Source organism: Diabrotica undecimpunctata, chromosome 4, assembly GCF_040954645.1.
Source record: "Diabrotica undecimpunctata isolate CICGRU chromosome 4, icDiaUnde3, whole genome shotgun sequence".
In the NCBI taxonomy this organism is placed as follows: domain Eukaryota; kingdom Metazoa; phylum Arthropoda; class Insecta; order Coleoptera; family Chrysomelidae; genus Diabrotica; species Diabrotica undecimpunctata.
The window spans coordinates 24,093,586-24,116,550 of NC_092806.1; the positions used below are offsets into that span (position 1 = coordinate 24,093,586).

The following is a 22,965-nucleotide window of genomic DNA, read 5'->3' on the forward strand; positions in this document are numbered from 1 at the left end:
GATTTATTTAGAACAGATGGAAGGTCAATGGAGATTTATCGCCTGAAGATGTCGCTAAAGAGGTTCCAGTTCATTTTAAGACACATTCGGTTCGATGACAAAAGTACTAGAACACAAAGGCAAGAATTCGACAAGTTGGCCTCGATACGTGAGATTTTTGAAGCTTTTAATTCTAATCATTACAATCTTTCAGCATATATTACGATAGATGAAAAGTTAGAAGCCTTTCGCGGCAAATGTTCATTCAGGGTTTACATACCGAATAAACCAAATCGTTATGGTATAAAATATATGCTTTAGCAGACACTGAGATGTATTATACGTCCAAGATGGAAGTATATGTTGGTAGACAGTCAGCAGGAAAATATTTTGTTGATACGTCAAATTTGTCACTTGTACCTCGTGTGAACCGATTTGGGGAACGGGAAGGAACGTTACCCTGGATAATTTTTTCACACGCGTTCACCTCGCGCGATTACTTCAACGTGAACATCGTCTAACTGTTATAGGAACGTTACGAAAGAATAAACCTCAAATTCCTCTAGTGTTAACACAAGAAAGGCCAGAAAAAACCAGTATGTTCGCATTTCAAGAAGTGTACCCTTGTATAGTATGTACCCCGAAAAGGTAAAAATGTTTTAGTGTTATCTACTATGCATTACGACAACATTGATAATGCAACAGGTAAACAAGAAATAATCATAGATTATAATAGGACTAAAGAAGGCGTGGATGTCGTGGACAAACTTTGCGCGGCATACAATTGCGCTAGAGCAACACGTCGCTGGCCAATGGTCATTTTTACAGTTGTTTGAATGTCGCTGGGATAAATTCCTACATTATATACAAATCGAATGCAGACACACGCATTCCTAGACGAAAGTTTTTGGAAGACTTAGGTTTTCAATTTATTGACAGAACATATTCGCAGACGAGCCCTAGAACAAAATATTCCAAGAACAATTCGTAAGAGGTTAGTGAAAATTTTTGGCATGCAGACAAGAAAACCTATCCAGAATAATGTGTATGGAAGATGTACGTTCTGCAGTAGTAAGAAAAACCGCAAAACTCGGTTTCTTTGTAGGCAGTGTGGCAAATATATATGTTTGGAACATTTAACCGGACTATGCGTTGTGTGCAGTGTAGAAAAAAAATGAGGAAGCAAACGGACAATAGTTTCAGTTTATGTTGGACATCTGTTAAATAATTTTATTTTTTTTTGTGACATTTCAGTTTTTCTCGAAAATAAATAAATATTGATCATTTCTTACTATATTGTTATTTAAATATTTAGTCACATCAAAATATTAACAGAAAATCACAACCTAAGATATTCATTATTAAAAAAGTCGGTGTCGTAGACCGGCGTTACCAACTATGTTACAAGAATTCAAGTTACCGGCGGAAGGTTAAATAAAGTTCTTGATGAATGAAGAATATCAAAACAAAACAATAATTCCATTATATATCACGCAGCTTCATAGGAGCGCCATATTTTCAACTTTTTTTAGGTCATTATGTACCTTTTAAGCTCCCACCTACGATTTTTGCGTCATACAGCATTCTATTTAATTGAACGCTGGCCTTTCACTGTTGGCAGAGATTTGATGTTTAAAAACTATACGAACAAGCTGAATATCGATTTACCAAAAATATATACGCTGTAGAAGAAAATATTGTAAATATTGAAAATATATTGTCCCCATTATTGTTCAATACATATTCAGAGCACATTATGAACCTAGCGCTAACGGACATAGACGAGGGAATACTTATAAACGGAGAACGATTGAACAACATAAGATACATTGATGATACTGTCATTTTTGCAGACAGTCTTAAAGGTCTGCAGACACTTGTCTCCCGGGTGGCAGAAGTAAGTAGCAGGTTTGGGCTTGATTTTAACATCAAAAAAACCAAATACATGGTTATAAGCAAAAATAGGATATCACCTGGTCAATTACTAGTTAACCAACAACGTATTCCAACAACCACCACAAATCACCAACTTTTGTTATCTGGGTGTAAACTTTAATGAACAGTGGGACCAATCTAAGGAAATTAAGATAAGGATCGAGAAGGCAAGATCAGCTTTCGTCAAAATGAAAAAAATCTTTAACAGCCACGATATAAAATTGACAATAAAAGTTCGTTTACTAAAATGCTACGTATTCTCCGTACTTTTATATGGCGTGGAGTCATGGACCTTAACTGAAGCATCACTGAAGAGATTCGAAGCATTTGAGATGTGGTGCTACAGACCCATGTTGAGGATTTCCTGGATAGACAGAGTTACCAACGAAGAAGTACTACATAGAATGGGTAAAGAGCGCGAACTAGTCATAACCATAAAACGTCGCAAACTACTTCAAGGTAAAGTGCATGGGAAAAGAGGTCCAGGACGAAGAAGAATATCCTGGCTGCATAACCTGCGAAAATGGTTTAACTTAACCACTACCAGACTTTTCAGGGCAGCAGTCAACAAAGTCAGAATATGCATGTTAGTGTCCAACATCCGTAACGGATAGGCACCATAAGAAGAAGAACAAGAACATGTTTCAAACAAAAAATGTAGCTAAGATAAAGCGTTTTCTCAGAAACGCTTGAAGCGACCGGCGATTTTGAATGTCAATTATGATGCGTGAAATCAATTTTTTATGAGAACAGATATTAGGAAACACTGGATCTGGTATCATTCTTAAATATTTCTTTCTTGAAGGAATTGTCACATCTGTAAAAGATGGGAACAAAATGTTAAGTTCAGCGCCAGAAACAGTCCATCACTTCTTCACCAGGCACTCAATCAGCAAGTGTAGCTATTTTATGTTTATCACAGAGTTGTAAGGAATAGAATACTCCCAACATATCTATGTAACTGCAACATCTAGTGTCAGGCTCCACGAAGACATTTCGAAATGCTCGTGCAGATGATCAGTAGTTCTTAGTTTGACCAAAAGCTAAACATAATGAAATTTGGTCACGAAAACTAGATTTTTTAAGTTCACATGATGATTTACCAGTGGTAGCTAGTGCTAGTTGTCTAATTAAAAAAAACTAGGAAGAATTAACTAGCTCAAAGTGATAAATCGAGGAAAAAAATGGAAATCCATGAATCATTAAAAAATATCAACAAAATATTGTTAAAAATTAAGACAACACTACTTATAACGAGTATAATTACTTAAATCTAATTGTTACTGGATATCTGATAGTATATTCATTGGGAAAATTGTATACGTCAAATATCAAATAATTTTCATGCAAAAATAAAATAAACTTCATTCAGATTATATACAAAAAATCACAATATATAAATTGAACATCGACTATATACAAAAATAAATATCACTTCTACGGTAAATATCATTGGTAACTAACTCAAAAGCTAAAGAGACTAGAAATTTTAACAAAAAATCTATGTAACAAACAAACTTGTTCAACATTTCTGACTGCTCTCTACTTTTCCTAATAATTATCATAACTAACATTTCCCTTGAAGTTAACAGTACTAAAAAACAAACTTAGCATATTTTTTATGATGAGGTGGAAAAATATAAATTTAAAAGAAAATTAAATGATTACAGAATTAATAGGGAAAGGATAAAATTCTAAAGAGGGCTGATATGCATTTTATAATCTTTTGTTGTAATAATATATAAATATATGATGTTGCTTCCATATGTAAAAATTCTTTTGGCAATGCTATTAAAGATTCTGTGTTTATTATCTCTCGAAATTATTTTCGAAAAACCTCTATAAAGTAATTGGAACTAGCCATACAATGAGGCTAGATGACTATCAGATTACATAATTGGAGTAACGAACATTATAAATCTTAGATTAAAGACATTAGGTCGATGATACGGTATTACATTTTTTAAGGGAAGAATGTATTAAGAATTATAATGTTAGTTATTCTAATTATATAATTTAAGGTTCATCTAACCTCATTCTTATAGAAAGAGTACGTCAGAGCTGAATCTTCTTGAAACACTAGGTATCTGGAACAGGCTAATTTCCTCCTTACAGAGGGAGTGAGACCCATACGGCTTAAATTTACTTAAATTTTAGGCACTGTCAAATAAGCGTAAACGTAAAGTAAAGTAGTCTACTAGTTCTTGGGCCTGCCTACAGTTAACGGAGACATTTAGAAGAGCTGTTACTACGATTCAACTCTCTGCTATTACCCTACGTTTTACCAAGGTATTCGTTTTATTTAGACTGAGTCTAATTGAGGTCTTACAAAACTCTCCTTCCATTCCGTTCAGTTTCTGGCGATCTTCTGCTTTTTAGTACCCATAAGTCAGTCTCAACTCCATCTAACCACCTAATTTGCGATCGGCTTCTGCTTCTTCTTCCTACAAGTGTTCCTGTAGTTAGCTTTTTAGCGACCATGTTGTCAGGCATTCATATTATGTTTCCAGCCCATCGGAGTCACGGGATGTCTTAACTTACGTTACGACGTCCGGCTCATTAAAGAGTTGTTATAATTCGAAGTTATATATTTTGCGCCAGTGCCTTTGGTCATTTATAGCTCCAAATATTTTGCTGAGCATTTTCCGCTGGAATATTCCCAAAAGTCTTTTATGCTTCTGCGTTATGGTCTGTTTCTGACCCATATGTAAAGACCGATCTGAGCAGTGTTTTGTATATAACCATTTTAGTTTTTTTTTTGATGTTTTTTGAGCGGAACTGTTTTTGTTGGTAGTAGTCACCAGAAAGCCAAGGTATGTGAATTTTATGGTTTATACTTCGTATAAGATTTTTTTTTTGAGAGATCTGGGATTTGAAACGGAAGTGCCCACTTAATTTGAAGAAATGCAAAACATTGCATGAAGAAATGGTTGACAGAGTGGTAGAAGTCAGTGAAGAAAACGGATTGTCCCTAAACACAAAAAAGACACATTTTATGGTAATTACAAAAGTCCAACAGCGCCAAAAAAACATAACAATACATGGAGAACAAATTAAAAAAGTTGAAAAATATAAATATCTGGGTACAATAATTAACGAAAATAATGAGTACACAGACGAGATTAAGGCAAGAAATTCTTTCAAGAAACTGAAAAAAGTACTCTGCAGCAGGGACATTTCAATTTCTTTAAAGATAAGACTTCTGAGATGCTACGTGTTCTCCGTATTATTTTATGGGTTGGATGCTTGGACATTAAAGAAAGATGTTTCGGACAGATTAGAAGCCTTCGAGTTATGGGCCTACAGAAGGATATTAAGAATAAGTTGGGTGGATAGAGTCACGAATGTCGAGGTGTTGAGAAGAATGGGAAAATATAAAGAGGTTTTAAATACAATTAAAGTCAAAAAACTGCAATATCTGGGACATGTCATAAGGGACGAGCGTTATAACTTGCTGCAATTAATAATACGAGGAAGAATACAGGGTAGAAGGAGTCACGGAAGAAGACGCATCTCCTGGTTAAACAATTTGAGAGCTTGGTTTAACAGCACTTCTGCTGACCTCATTAGAGCAGCGATATCGAAAGTGCGAATTGCCATGATGGTTGCCAACCTTCTTAGAGAAGATGGCACATGAAGAAGAAGAAGAAAACATTGCGTATCTGGGAATTATAGAAACAACACTAACATGTCCCACAGCAGCTCTAGACGCAATGTTGTAGTCACCTAAAGTTCATAAATAAAATTCCATTGGAACTCTTGACCCAACCAACAGACACCATACGAGTAAAGTTCGTTTTGACCAGCCGTTTGAAGTGGTTATAAAAAATCACAGATCGTTGTTATGAGCTGAGTCACAATCACGGATGGATCCACGTTTGATCAGTCGACCTTATGCTTTCAAAATCTTTTGGAAATGCCCCAAATATTTTTTTTTTGAGGAAATACACGCCATGGATATCAGGGATAGGAGGGTCTTAGTAGAAATATTTGTAAAAAGCAAAAAGACAAAGGTCTATCTGCTTTCAGAGTCAAACTACTTCAAAGCTCTGAAGTCTCTTGGTGTATTTATGTGAGCGCCTGTTCATAAAGGGATCGGGTGAAATAAGGAAGCGCACAAGTTAGCAAAGTGATTTCCCTTTCCTAGGTTAGGTTTAGTTAGTTTTAATAGGCTCAGAACTTCTTAGTGAGTCTACCATAGTAACTTGGTAAATGCAATTAATCACATTTTGAACTTTTATCTGTAGAAAGCACTTCTTATTGATATTTTTGATGAAACCTATGTAGTTATTAATTCCTGCATTAATATATATATATATATATATATATATATATATATATATATATATATATATATATATATATATATATATATATATATATATATATATATATATATATATATATATATATATATATATATATATGTGGCAAACTCACGTCCACTTTTTTATTGCCAGAATCATCAAAATTCAGTTCATCATTTATCTTGATATCATTTTAAAGATATCCTGCTTCTTATAATATTATAATATTCTGCTCATATTTGAACGAATGATTCTGAGAAGAATATTCGGTGGTATCTGTGAAACCGATATTTAGAGGAGGAGGAGGAACCATGAGATATACCACAAATTCAAACAGATGTTTGGTGTTATCTCTCATAAAAATAGGCAGACTAAGATGGACAGGACATCTAGCAAATCCTTCTAGATAAATCGGTATTGACTGAGGGAAGAATATGGAGCCAGGCTGACTGGCAAAATAGATTTGGGGCGGTACAGCTTCTACTATAGTACTGTAGCACCATTGATGATGATGATCATTTTAAAGATTTATAATTTAAAATATATCTTAGACAGTTGTAAGTATATTGAAAGCAAATTATATCTAGATAAGATGAAATATTACAGGACCCGATAGATAAGAGAGAAATTCCTTTTTTTCTATATTTTAAATTTAGCCGACACTATTCTCAAAAATATTTTAAAAGGATAAGACATAGATCATACTTTTAACTTGCACATAATAAATATTTAATAAGATACACTAAAACAAAAACTCTAGTAAATTATAGATATTAAAAAATATTGTATATAAAATAAATTTAAAAATCCCTCGATTTTTTCTTCCTTCCTCTTCTCATTCCGTTAAAAAAATTTAAAAGTAATTAATGTTTTGGACAAAATTTTTACGACTAAATTGGTAAAATTTAATTTAAAATATTTTCCACGTCATCACCGAATAACTTAATATTAAGAGCTGTATTTGACTTTCGAAAAATTTTACCCAACTAACTTAAATATGGGAAGACGGCGAAGATATGCCATCGGAAACTGTTTTCTCAAGAACCACATCAAGTTCATCCAATGGTAGTAATATCTGCCATAAAAACGTCAACAGACCTTTTTTCCGAAGAAACGAATTTTCCTCGTACATCTCTTGAGTTACCTTACATTTTGACATGGGCACTAACATTCGGTGCAGAAGATGTTCTCTGAAAAGAAACGATATATTAATGTAGGCTCCTTTTTTAAAAATGTATTTTGGTGGTACAAACTTATTATATTAACTGCGAGTGAAAAAACGAACCATGGAACGTGTAATGACGAGTGAAGCCTATGAGACCATAAATATGAGGATTGTAACTATGTGCATCGCCAGCTATCGCCACCGGTCTGCACCCAAGCACTCTTCTAGGCAACAGTATCAAAACAGCGTACGCTGCAAGAGAGAATCGAGTTCCGCCAGAGTGCTGATCTAGTGGGAACTTCACCGGACCTTTGGATGTTGACTGGAGTTCTATCAGACTATTGATCTGGAAAGAGCTCCACTGGCCCTAGGGTGTAGTGTAGACTAAAGGCCAACTGCTGCTGTTAGAGTGTTGATCTAGTGGCAGCTCCTTACCGGTCTTAAAGTGTTGATCTGAGACAGACCTGTTCCGTGGGTAAGTGTTGATTAGTCACTTCCCGCTCCTTGCCGGATCAAATGTTGATCGAACCATCATTCTTTCTCTTCGGCGTGTGTGTACTAACACACCGTATTTTCGTTTTGATTTTTATGGCATTCATTTTGCAGGTACTTAACAGTGAGTCATCGCATAGCGCCGTTAATGGGATTGACATTTAAATTTTGTATATATATTATATAGGATCTAATTTATTTTGTTATTTATTTATTTCGAATATATTTTTATTTAAATCAAAGCTGAGTTTTACTGAGTTTGCTGTCTAAGAGAGCTGCACGTCACAGTGCATATACACATCATCAAGCCTGGCTGTAATAGTTTTCTCTCCCTTTCGTTCTTAAATTACCAATCGGCAGAAGAAATATAGGACGACCGCGCAAAAGATGGAGTGACAACCTTCCATAGAGGTATTAATCCGCCAATGAACAAGCAGAATTGCTTATAAAGAGGAAGAAGAAGATTAATATTCGTCAGATATAAGGTTTAAAGTGTAAATACTTACCTAACACTGAGACAAATAAACTGTTGAAATTTTCCATCTTTCCCAAGAGTTTTACTGGTCTGGTTTATTTCTTCAATAAGATGGCAGTAACATCTCCAAACGGCTACGGTTTCCTGGTGATTTCTCTCCAAACTGTGCGTCCGGTTTCCAGATACTTCTTCCAGTAATTCCATTTCAAACTGTTCCTTGACTCGTACTAAAATAATATTTTTAATCAATACGCCAATTAAAATTTATTGCACAACTTACCAAAATAGTCCCAAAGATAATGTTTTCCCATAAACAGTCTCGCAGATTTAAAACCAAGTAGAAAAACGTTTTCTAAACAGAAAACTAGGCCGTTGTCACTACAAAGAAGGGCTGTTAGCGTTGTATGCCGTTCTGATGTTCTTCTATGGTGCCATTTAATGATTTTGTTTACACAGTCACCTGCAAGAATCCATCAGAATGAAATAAAAAACCATGGTAAAAAAACCAGATACTTATCATCATAAAACTCTATGTACTCATCAACGTAAACTACAACTTAAAGTATAATGTAAATAAAAATTAAACGTACAACAAATCCCAATTACAAGGTGAAATGACGTATTTTCTCCTCGAGTCGCCGGACTCCTTCCACCGACGATACGTTTGGAAGCTGGTCATTCATTATGTGGCGTGTCAGTGAAGTTTTAAATGTTTTCCCCCTTCAGTACATTAAAAAAACTTATATTACCTAGATCGTGGCTGTTTCGTGAAGCGAGGTAAACTTTTACAATTAAAATCATTATTTCAACTTTGCAACAATGCTACAAACACCTAACAGTTCTTTCTTCAAATATTTCTTTTATCACAAATTATTTTCTTTCTTCTCCTCTCCTTTCAATTTTCGCATTATTCTGATCTTAACCTCTCATCCGTGTCAATTCTAACACCGAACACCAATAATATGCTGATAGTAAAAAACCCAATATTTTGTTTCAGGTTTATCTGTCTGAATTAACAGTAACAATATAAAAAAAAAAACACAGCAAAGTCAAGAAGGCTGAAGAATACATAAAAAAGAAATACATTTTAAACTTTTGTGAATTGAATAAATCATAGTAAGACATTTTCAAAGACTACAAATTACTGCTTACAACTGATATTCATAAGAGAATCCTCTAATTTCACGTTATTTATGTTTTCATATCTTGTGACATTTACTTAGTGTGACAAATGTGACAAAAAAAGCTGTGCGAAGAAAGAAATTAAAATCTAAACTAAATACAAGTTAAAATGTATTTCTTTTTAAATAAATAAAATAAAATATTGGGCCGAATTTAAAAATTTAAAGACTAATCTATAGGGAATTGCAAGGGTTTTACAACTATCTCATTTGATCAGGATAAGGTGTCAAGGTAAAATACAAAATACAAAATCAAATAGAAAAATAAATAAATAAAATAAAATATGTCGCAGTTTCTGATCATGCCTCTGTTTTGTTTTCGTCCGACCACTCTGTATATGCGCATATTCCACATTTTTTATAAATACATGTATCATAAAACATGAGAATATTATAGCATAATTTGATACAGTATCAGAATATTACCACAATAACATTACTTACAGTATATAAAAAAATAAGGATACTGTTATACTTATTATACCCATAAAAAGTTGACACCTAGGATGTAGTGTGTCTAGAAAGGAGTTTATATCTACCTAGCATATGTTGAATCTGCGATGGTTTCATCTCACTTCTTGGAGCAATAGCCGGCGACCTGGATCTTGGAGTTGACCTACCCAAACTACCACCACTGGACTTTATCGTAATTTCTTCAACTTCTTCCTTTCTGGACATTAAACTACCAACTAGAAGTCTTTCTGTCGAGCCATCATCCACTCCTCGTCCCAACCAACGACCACACGGAAATCTATATTCCAAAGAAAAATACTGAGTATAACTTCATAACATACAAAATATATATAAAAAATAGTGTAAGGTGCCGTGGAAGACACTAAAACCTTTTTATGATCTGTATATAAAATTGAATGATCTATAACGGCAAAAATGTAAAGAAAATATTATACAAAGGACAAACACATAATAAGTAAAATAACCCGAAAATAACTAGAATGGTATGGGCACATATAGAGGATGGGAGACCAAAGATGTTCAAAGATAATATTAGAATCTAAAACAGTAAAGAAACGAAAGAGAGGACGGTCAAGAAAAAAGCTGGATAAATGGAATTATAAAAGCAGGTAAAGCCAGATTGATGAACTACACAGAAATGAAATGATATCTAGAAATAGAACAGAATGAAAAAGAGAATAGGTACCAATACAACAAATAATCTGACACCTTAGGGGTAAAAGGAGTTCAGAAAAGAAGAAGTATCATCATCATTGGCTCTTCAACGTATAGTGGGTCTTGGCCTGTTCTAGGATCAGCTTCCTTCCTATCCTTCGCCTTGGTTTTCCAATTCTCTCCTCTCCTCTTTTAAAATAACCGATTATTTTTAAAAATGTAGAAAGAGGAACATTCATTTTGCCTAGAGAAGGTTTTCTTATTCTATTTTATTTTAATATTTAAGAACATAAGGTTAGTTAATTTATTTAATGCAGTAGTTTTATTAACCAATACAGATTTATCTGCTCTTGAAAAAAAAAATAACAAAGAAAGCTCGAGCAATAAAAAATAGTCTTCTAACATCATGGACAACATAAACATTTTCTGGCATACAACAAAATATATTAAATTACTTACTTGTAAGTGTGGCCAGATATGTCATTCCTTACGATGATGTATTCAATCATCCACTTGGCATAAAGTCCTGTATTGTCATGGCCGATCCTCAATGTCGTTAGAACGCCCAAATTTTGATGCTAAAACAAAACGATACATGTTATAAAAAACTTCTGACGTTTGGATAAAATAAAATGCCATTATTTAATCGACCGTTTCGAAACTGTAAGTTCTCAGAAATGATAGTGACCTTTTAACATTCTGGGCCTTTCACCTGTGTACAAACAATTTCACAAAATGTTTAGGCAAAGCTACTTATATTGAAGAAACTTCTGCTTATATGTATGTCATTTGAACAACTAAATTTCAAGAAAACGCGGTGCAATGTGCATGCAGGTAAATTAAAAGGGATTATTGATATATTTACCACAATTGAACAAAACCTTTATATAAACAGGTTAGTATAATTAAACAAAAATTTCTAGGACTATTAGGATATCGTTGGGAGACATTGTTCCAAAAATGGCTCAATAAATTAAAAAATGGGGAAAAGAGGTTAGTCTTTGTATGTGGGTATATTTTATTTTATAAAAACCCTTAAAAGGGCAACATTACAAGCACGAACGTTTTCGGAACAACTGTTCCATCATCAGGTTAAAATACCTAAAATAAGTATAAACCATTTAATTACAGCAAACGTGGTTTAAAATTTTGACTAAGGTTAAAAAACAATAAAATGGTTATACTTACAGGTTACCATGCCTGAGCCACCAAAATATATGGGTAAAAACCCTTTAAAATGTTATGTGTTACCAAAGATTGTACATGTTGTTGATAATATTATATGATGTTTAATATTTTAATTAGATTTTACTTCAGGTAACATACACCCATGCTTAAGTGAGTTCCAGTGTCCGGAGAGTAAACCTCTTCAAACGGACTACGGCTGGTAACTGATTGATAAAATACCAATGAATGGTGTCAAAAACAAAATGTCAATGAACCATGAAACAGTGTTAGTTAAACATTATATTACTACAGCCAAAAGATTAAAAAACTTTGATGATGTTAAAATGATAACAGCAATCCAGGTGTTGGGATTTAAAAATTTTTCTATAATTATTTAATATTGGATATAAAATGTAAATTACTGGTGTTGTTTAAGGTCATGTTTAAGAGGATGACGTATGCATTAGGCAGCTTATGTTACTCTTTATCGTATGGAGTGTGGTCTAAAAGGTGTAATTTGTGAAGAATTAGCTGAAATATATAGAAATGTCCTTTTATGTTGCTTACATCTAGGACAAGGAAAAATAAATAGTATATATTTGTAGCTAATGTAAGACTTCATATGTAGATGAAATTGTTTAATACTGCTTGTATCGTAAAAAATTTTTAATATAAGTGAGTCCAATAGATTGAGAAAAGGGATTGAAAATCTTCCGGCTGAAGGAATTAAAGTTATAATATATGTGATTAAATTTTAAAAATTTTTTTGGAAAGACTGAGATCCTCAGAGACTTGGCAGGAATAAAAGTAAATGGAATGACTAAAGAATAAAGGAGAGTGGGTCAAAGGGAAATGAATGAGTTAATCAACAAAATTAGAGATGATAGAGGTCCTTCATGCTTAAAGCATCTAGCACCCTGAAACTTTAAGCATGAAGGACCTCTATCATCTCTAATTTTGTTGATTAACTCATTCATTTCCCTTTGACCCACTCTCCTTTATTCTTTGGTCATTCCATTTACTTTTATTCCTGCCAAGTCTCTGAGGATCTCAGTCTTTCCAAAAAAATTTTTAAAATTTAATCACATATATTATAACTTTAATTCCTTCAGCCGGAAGATTTTCAATCCCTTTTCTCAATCTATTGGACTCACTTATATTAAAAATTTTTTACGATACAAGCAGTATTAAACAATTTCATCTACATATGAAGTCTTACATTAGCTACAAATATATACTATTTATTTTTCCTTGTCCTAGATATAAGCAACATAAAAGGACATTTCTATATATTTCAGCTAATTCTTCACAAATTACACCTTTTAGACCACACTCCATACGATAAAGAGTAACATAAGCTGCCTAATGCATACGTCATCCTCTTAAACATGACCTTAAACAACACCAGTAATTTACATTTTATATCCAATATTAAATAATTATAGAAAAATTTTTAAATCCCAACACCTGGATTGCTGTTATCATTTTAACATCATCAAAGTTTTTTAATCTTTTGGCTGTAGTAATATAATGTTTAACTAACACTGTTTCATGGTTCATTGACATTTTGTTTTTGACACCATTCATTGGTATTTTATCAATCAGTTACCAGCCGTAGTCCGTTTGAAGAGGTTTACTCTCCGGACACTGGAACTCACTTAAGCATGGGTGTATGTTACCTGAAGTAAAATCTAATTAAAATATTAAACATCATATAATATTATCAACAACATGTACAATCTTTGGTAACACATTACATTTTAAAGGGTTTTTACCCATATATTTTGGTGACTCAGGCATGGTAACCTGTAAGTATAACCATTTTATTGTTTTTTAACCTTAGTCAAAATTTTAAACCACGTTTGCTGTAATTAAATGGTTTATACTTATTTTAGGTATTTTAACCTGATGATGGAACAGTTGTTCCGAAAACGTTCGTGCTTGTAATGTTGCCCTTTTAAGGGTTTTTATAAAATAAAATATACCCACATACAAAGACTAACCTCTTTTGTTATACGTGGTATACAGCCAGCTACAGGAATTATTTTCCTTGTGGATTTTTTTAAATTAAAAAATCGCTTTGCGCTTTTTTTGCAGTTAAAAAAACTTCATAGGTTGCATCGCAGCTTATTTTATACGCATTTTACCTTTTTTGGGAGATCCTGATAATAATGTTTCTCTCGTGCTTTCACAGATTTTAAAAGATTATTGACGAATACATTCTATGAAAACATTTTCGTTAGGGATCTTCCCTACATCTTGTCTTAAAGGTCTTTGTAATCTTTGTTGTTCTTGCTAGTTTTTATTAAAGAAAAATATGCAACTTTTACTGACATTTAATTAAGCAGTTACTTTACTTAAAGACCAATTGTCTTCTAGTTTTGCTATATACCTCGATTTTTGAGCCTCAGGTAAATGCTACATTAAAAAAAAATTGACAACAATTTTTACGACCTGTTCAAATTTCAATGCGACGAAAGAGTATCTATGATGTATAGTCTAAATTACATCATTAAATTTTGTTGTTCATATGTCGATTTCGTCAACTGTACATGTAAAAGATCGTTTAACGCCTTATCATTTGATAGCCTGATTTCTAGATCCTTAAACAAAGAAGGGATGGGTAACCAAATTGACCAAAGTACAGAGATACTTAAAGTTTAGTGAGCAGTGAAGAGATTGTTGAGTTAGCCACGTTTAGTGTTGTAAACAGTAGTGAAGGGGAGAGCAGAAAAAGTAAACGCTATTTTGCACATTTTTCGATGGGGTAAAAAAAAGTTATATCAGACATGTATTACGGAATATGCGAAAGGAAAGTATGTTGGTCAACGATGTTATTCTGTTTAGCGATTTAATTGAAACAAGAGGGGGTATAACAGGGTCAAATCGAAAGATTTCAGTCGCACGGCATGAGCTGTGTGGTACGTTGGGCCGCCCTGTTCAAACAACATGTTGTTTATGTCCATATCATCCAATTCAAGCCAAAACAGGTTGGTATTCATCGACCTATAATGCTCGCCGTGATTTGACTAACGTCGTTCTCAAAGAAACATGGACCCATAACGCCGCATGTCCAAAATTCACATCAAACATTGACTTTTTCGGAATGTATTGGAAGCTTTTGAATCTCATCTGGATTGGTGTCGTTCCAAATTCGACAATTCTGTTAATTGACGTACCCATTTTAAAATTAGGATCAGTTTCCAACTGCTCCAGAGTCCATTCAGTGAATACAGGTCATTGTATAATATGTGCTATTTGCTGGACCAGTTGAATTTTGTATGGATACATACCAGAGTGACGACGTAAAATTTTTTAAGTTAGTCTGTAAAATGCGGGGTTCTCGTGAACTACATGTGGAATCGACTGTCTCGGATTCTACTTTACACTCTCATGGACAGCGGCGATGTTTTCGACAGATCTTGCGTTTCGTCGACATACATATCTTCCGTTTCGTCGACGTACATGTGTTGGTTGGGTGTTTACTCAAGACAGCGAACTCAAATCTATTAACCACACTGCGAATAGACCTCTCAGTAGGACTATTATGGCGACCGTAAAATAGGCCAAGTGCGAGGAACGTTAGAACAGAACATCCATTTTGATAAAACAATTTTATTATTTTTTAAAATTTTTGACAACTGAAACTAAAATGTAATAATAATAATAATAAATTTTATTATTTGCACGTGTTGTGCGCTATAAATAAATGTGAATAAATTACAGCCAATTTGACAGATGTAACTTCAACAATATGGCCGCTACCAACAGTCAAAGTTCGGAAGTTCCTATTATACTCGGTTAATAATAATAATAATAATAATACTTTATTTCCTTTTTGACAAATACAATTTGTATAGGATCAGTCACAGTTTAGAAAACAAAATAAGTAAATATAAATGTAAATCTAAAATTACGCTAAACCTAACATTACAAGACAAACACAAATAGAAAATGTAAAATTACTAACATATACTTAAAATAATGTCAACTACTAAAATATTCATCAACAGAATAAAACGTATTCTGCAATAAAAAATCTTTTAAAGTTAATTTAAATATTTTCATATTCTTACATTTTTTTATTGGCTCGGGTAACTTATTATATATTCTTTGACCTATTATTGCAGGTGAGTAAAAATGCATATTTCCTTTAGAAAAAGGCACATGTAATTTTTGATTCTGCCTTGTATTTATATTGTGAATTTGACTATTAGTTTTAAATTTCTCAAGATTTGAATGAATAAAAACACAAACTTCAAAAATATATAAACACGGCACAGTTAAAAGTTTATATCTAGTAAAGTAACTCTTACAGCTAGTGATTCGAGAAATACCAGCAATACAACGGACTATTCTCTTTTGAGACAGAAAGACTTCACCGAATTTACAAGACCTACCCCAAAATACTATGCCATAGCGCAAACGAGACTCCACCTGAGCATAATACAGCATAATTAGCTGTTTTTCACTTAGTATATCTTTGAGGTTTCGAAGTAGGTAGCATGATGAGTTTATTTTGGAAATAATATCATCACATTGCCTTTTCCAATTGAGACATTCATCAACATACAAACCCAAAAACTTTAGGCAATGAACTTTTTCAATTTGTTTAGAATATATTGATAGTTCGATATCTAACAGATGTTTCTGTCTATTGTGGAAATGAATAGCATGCGTTTTATCCGCATTAAGATGTAAGTAATTCGAGGAAAACCAATTACTAAGATCACACAAAAGTTCGTTACATTTATTTTCAAGAGATATATGTGATTTATCTGATATAAGTATTGAAGTATCATCTGCATAAAGTGTAAACTGTACAGCAGAATTTATTGAGACAATATCATTTAAGTAAATAAGAAATAATATTGGGCCAATTACAGAACCTTGAGGAACACCCATGTGAATGTAATCTGATTTGCAAATATTTACTGATTGTTGGGATACATCTGTTACGGAGACATACTGACGACGTTCTGATAGGTAGGATTCTATCCATTTTAGAGAGAGATCTTTTATTCCAATATTTTCTAACTTATTAATGAGTAACGTATGATCGACACAGTCAAATGCCCTACTGAGATCACAAAAAATCCCGACAGGGCATTCATCCGTATCAATATAGTTAGTTAAAGTCTCATAAAATGAATGAACTGCTGTATTTGTAGACTTACCTGCCTGAAAGCCATGCTGATATTTACTAACAATACCTTTCTCCAATAAATAAGAGTTTAATCTGTTAAGTTATCAGTATTCGAATATTTTTGAAAACACTGAAGGGACAGTTATTGGGCGATAATTACTAATATTCTTTGGATCACCTTTCTTATGTACAGGAACGACTTTTCCCACCTTTAGATAATCCGGGAAAATACCATTGCAAAAAGACAAGTTTATTAGAAATGTTAAAGGTGATAATATGAATGGAATTACTTTTTTTAATAAAAATTGAGGTATTTCATCAAATCCACACGATTTTGAAGATTTCAATTTTCCTATCAATAATTCACTCAGCTCATTTGGAGTGTAAGGACATAATTGTAAAAAATTGTCATTTTCATTATAAGGCGGTTTCCAGTACTATTTTGATGACTGGGAATTTTAGAACGTACCTCAATTGGAGCATTCTTAAAGAAAACATTGAACATGTTAGCAACAATAGGGCATTCCTCTATTACACAATTTTCATTTGATTTTAGACATATATTTTTCCTTCTATTATTGTCAACATTATTAGTCACGTCGGCAACAAGTCTCCAGGCACTTTTTGTTGGATTATCTGATGATGAAATAATATTCTGGTAATAATTTTTCTTTGCCAAACATAAAAGTTTCTGGTGTTTCTTTTTTTCTAACTTGTAATATTCACGAAGACACGGACAGGATCTAGATAAAACATGCAAGTTTTTTAAGTTACTACTAGATAAGCGTACTTCAGTGTTTACCCATTTTTTACGATCATTTATAATATGTTTATTTTGCAATGGAAAATTAATGTTAAAATAATACGAAAAAATATCAACAAACACATTAAAAGCCGAATTAATATCAAGTATACCATAAACAAGATTCCAATCTTCCAGCACAAGACTCGTAACAAAATTATCTATCCCACTCTCGGAAAAATATCGCTTTTGACAAGACATAGGCAATTTCGATATATCGATTTCAAGTTCGACTAGGGTTCAGGTTCGCTATCTCCAGTCCGAACTGTCTAGTGAATTTAGTAATTATTTTTTTGCGAAGTTAGTTACTTTTTGACAGACTCGAAGTGGCTGGAAATTACTATACAACCAAGCACACGTACTTATAGCCAATATTAATAGTAAACAAACTAAATAGTATATAAAATAGAACTTTACAAATCACCGACAATCAATATTTATTTATTTGCACCATATATAATAATTCTGTTAATTGACGTACCCATTTTAAAATTAGGATCAGTTTCCAACTGCTCCAGAGTCCATTCAGTGAATACAGGTCATTGTATAATATGTGCTATTTGCTGGACCAGTTGAATTTTGTATGGATACATACCAGAGTGACGACGTAAAATTTTTTAAGTTAGTCTGTAAAATGCGGGGTTCTCGTGAACTACATGTGGAATCGACTGTCTCGGATTCTACTTTACACTCTCATGGACAGCGGCGATGTTTTCGACAGATCTTGCGTTTCGTCGACATACATATCTTCCGTTTCGTCGACGTACATGTGTTGGTTGGGTGTTTACTCAAGACAGCGAACTCAAATCTATTAACCACACTGCGAATAGACCTCTCAGTAGGACTATTATGGCGACCGTAAAATAGGCCAAGTGCGAGGAACGTTAGAACAGAACATCCATTTTGATAAAACAATTTTATTATTTTTTAAAATTTTTGACAACTGAAACTAAAATGTAATAATAATAATAATAAATTTTATTATTTGCACGTGTTGTGCGCTATAAATAAATGTGAATAAATTACAGCCAATTTGACAGATGTAACTTCAACAATATGGCCGCTACCAACAGTCAAAGTTCGGAAGTTCCTATTATACTCGGTTAATAATAATAATAATAATAATACTTTATTTCCTTTTTGACAAATACAATTTGTATAGGATCAGTCACAGTTTAGAAAACAAAATAAGTAAATATAAATGTAAATCTAAAATTACGCTAAACCTAACATTACAAGACAAACACAAATAGAAAATGTAAAATTACTAACATATACTTAAAATAATGTCAACTACTAAAATATTCATCAACAGAATAAAACGTATTCTGCAATAAAAAATCTTTTAAAGTTAATTTAAATATTTTCATATTCTTACATTTTTTTATTGGCTCGGGTAACTTATTATATATTCTTTGACCTATTATTGCAGGTGAGTAAAAATGCATATTTCCTTTAGAAAAAGGCACATGTAATTTTTGATTCTGCCTTGTATTTATATTGTGAATTTGACTATTAGTTTTAAATTTCTCAAGATTTGAATGAATAAAAACACAAACTTCAAAAATATATAAACACGGCACAGTTAAAAGTTTATATCTAGTAAAGTAACTCTTACAGCTAGTGATTCGAGAAATACCAGCAATACAACGGACTATTCTCTTTTGAGACAGAAAGACTTCACCGAATTTACAAGACCTACCCCAAAATACTATGCCATAGCGCAAACGAGACTCCACCTGAGCATAATACAGCATAATTAGCTGTTTTTCACTTAGTATATCTTTGAGGTTTCGAAGTAGGTAGCATGATGAGTTTATTTTGGAAATAATATCATCACATTGCCTTTTCCAATTGAGACATTCATCAACATACAAACCCAAAAACTTTAGGCAATGAACTTTTTCAATTTGTTTAGAATATATTGATAGTTCGATATCTAACAGATGTTTCTGTCTATTGTGGAAATGAATAGCATGCGTTTTATCCGCATTAAGATGTAAGTAATTCGAGGAAAACCAATTACTAAGATCACACAAAAGTTCGTTACATTTATTTTCAAGAGATATATGTGATTTATCTGATATAAGTATTGAAGTATCATCTGCATAAAGTGTAAACTGTACAGCAGAATTTATTGAGACAATATCATTTAAGTAAATAAGAAATAATATTGGGCCAATTACAGAACCTTGAGGAACACCCATGTGAATGTAATCTGATTTGCAAATATTTACTGATTGTTGGGATACATCTGTTACGGAGACATACTGACGACGTTCTGATAGGTAGGATTCTATCCATTTTAGAGAGAGATCTTTTATTCCAATATTTTCTAACTTATTAATGAGTAACGTATGATCGACACAGTCAAATGCCCTACTGAGATCACAAAAAATCCCGACAGGGCATTCATCCGTATCAATATAGTTAGTTAAAGTCTCATAAAATGAATGAACTGCTGTATTTGTAGACTTACCTGCCTGAAAGCCATGCTGATATTTACTAACAATACCTTTCTCCAATAAATAAGAGTTTAATCTGTTAAGTTATCAGTATTCGAATATTTTTGAAAACACTGAAGGGACAGTTATTGGGCGATAATTACTAATATTCTTTGGATCACCTTTCTTATGTACAGGAACGACTTTTCCCACCTTTAGATAATCCGGGAAAATACCATTGCAAAAAGACAAGTTTATTAGAAATGTTAAAGGTGATAATATGAATGGAATTACTTTTTTTAATAAAAATTGAGGTATTTCATCAAATCCACACGATTTTGAAGATTTCAATTTTCCTATCAATAATTCACTCAGCTCATTTGGAGTGTAAGGACATAATTGTAAAAAATTGTCATTTTCATTATAAGGCGGTTTCCAGTACTATTTTGATGACTGGGAATTTTAGAACGTACCTCAATTGGAGCATTCTTAAAGAAAACATTGAACATGTTAGCAACAATAGGGCATTCCTCTATTACACAATTTTCATTTGATTTTAGACATATATTTTTCCTTCTATTATTGTCAACATTATTAGTCACGTCGGCAACAAGTCTCCAGGCACTTTTTGTTGGATTATCTGATGATGAAATAATATTCTGGTAATAATTTTTCTTTGCCAAACATAAAAGTTTCTGGTGTTTCTTTTTTTCTAACTTGTAATATTCACGAAGACACGGACAGGATCTAGATAAAACATGCAAGTTTTTTAAGTTACTACTAGATAAGCGTACTTCAGTGTTTACCCATTTTTTACGATCATTTATAATATGTTTATTTTGCAATGGAAAATTAATGTTAAAATAATACGAAAAAATATCAACAAACACATTAAAAGCCGAATTAATATCAAGTATACCATAAACAAGATTCCAATCTTCCAGCACAAGACTCGTAACAAAATTATCTATCCCACTCTCGGAAAAATATCGCTTTTGACAAGACATAGGCAATTTCGATATATCGATTTCAAGTTCGACTAGGGTTCAGGTTCGCTATCTCCAGTCCGAACTGTCTAGTGAATTTAGTAATTATTTTTTTGCGAAGTTAGTTACTTTTTGACAGACTCGAAGTGGCTGGAAATTACTATACAACCAAGCACACGTACTTATAGCCAATATTAATAGTAAACAAACTAAATAGTATATAAAATAGAACTTTACAAATCACCGACAATCAATATTTATTTATTTGCACCATATATAATAAATAGTTATGTTAAATTATAACAACTAAAATATATCTTTTAAATATATATTACCCAAAATGTTATGGGTTTAGTATACACTTCCACTATTTAGAATAATTCTTCTTTTTTCAAAGAAAGAAGTCTGCAATAGTAGTATACTTGAGCTATTAATACTGAGAAGTAGGAATTGTTGTGTTGTAGGTTTCCGACAATGAATCTGTCAAAATATGCCCGAGCTAAGCGAATGGAGTTTAGCATGATTGAGTAGCATCTATACGATTATTTTTTTGAGGTATTAAGAAGACGTTTGTTGATCATCTGTTCTAAAAATTTACAATGTGATTGACCTGTAAGAGTTGAGATAATTTGATAGGAATCAGTTAATTGGTATATTAATATTGACGTTGACAGATAGCAGGAAATTCTTATTACACATCTTATAGGACTTTTCATAAAAAAATAGTGTTAGACATTTTTTTCAAACAGACATTTTGTAAACAAACAAGTTAGGTTAGTAATATAAATAATATAGATAATAAAAAAAATACCAAAGAAAGGCTAGTTATTAAAAAAAATAAACATGCAACAATTAGCAAATCAATTTTTTTAATCGATTTTTATACCTGTACGAAAAGTAACAACGAAGCAGTGTTGTTATGGAATATGTAATTCTTTATTAAATAAAAAATATTTATTTTTAATAAATATTTCTCCATAAATTTATAAACCAGTATACGTAATTGTCAAATCTGACTGTAAGAAAAACATGGCGACTGATGAAAAGCCCTATTATAAGTTCGAGTAGTTCGGACTGCATTGTATGATGAACATGTTTAAGAAATATTGACGCAATATTATTCGGTAAAAGGGAGAGTTATTAGATTGGAATGAGATAAACATATACAGTGCATTACTGTTTGAGCATTGAAGTCAATGTTTTCGATTTTGTCGTGAAAATATTGTGCGAGTACGTTAGATTTGTTGATCGTCTATAAAAACATTGGCTTAATTAGTGCGGTGATTCTAGATGTATTTATATTCTTCATCTGTATAATTTTTACTCATACTAGAGCAGAAGAGGACTCTGTTGAAATAGAACTCACAAATGTTGCACACAATGCCTTTTTGCTCTAGGTAGAATAAAATAAATTGTACAAGTTTATAATAATTATATCATATTTTATCAAATATCTTTACATATTCAGAAATAGCAGAGCCAAACACAAAACGATGTTTACTCGTTTAAGTACACGCTAGAAATCTCGAAACTGTTAAATAGTTTAACTTATTATAAATACCTTATATTCAAAATTCAACGTTGCTTTTGGAATTACGAGTCGATTCGTTTCTGAAAGAGTTCCTGACAGAACCATCCATACATTTGCCGACGACGTTGTACCTTTCTTATTTGGTACAATCACAATCCGGTAGGGTATCACTGAAAATATAAGTCAAATTTATTCCATTTAACAAATCGATACAAAATCATCGTCGT

The 22,965-nt window shown here is 32.5% G+C and overlaps 1 protein-coding gene across 1 annotated transcript in view; it reads right to left on the reverse strand.

The window, feature by feature from the left end:
* Nucleotides 1-6,333: 6,333 nt before the first annotated feature.
* The window catches only part of pns (DENN domain containing pinstripe), a 49,470-nt gene continuing 32,838 nt past the window's right edge, over nt 6,334-22,965 (reverse strand). Inside the window, exons 14-19 of the mRNA XM_072529166.1 lie at nt 22,769-22,908; nt 11,122-11,240; nt 10,074-10,285; nt 8,634-8,813; nt 8,385-8,580; nt 6,334-7,411 (exon numbers count right to left, since the gene is read on the reverse strand). Of these exons, the coding sequence (XP_072385267.1) occupies nt 7,213-7,411; nt 8,385-8,580; nt 8,634-8,813; nt 10,074-10,285; nt 11,122-11,240; nt 22,769-22,908 (1,046 nt within the window). The 3' untranslated portion in view covers nt 6,334-7,212. The remainder of the gene's footprint in view (nt 7,412-8,384; nt 8,581-8,633; nt 8,814-10,073; nt 10,286-11,121; nt 11,241-22,768; nt 22,909-22,965) is intronic.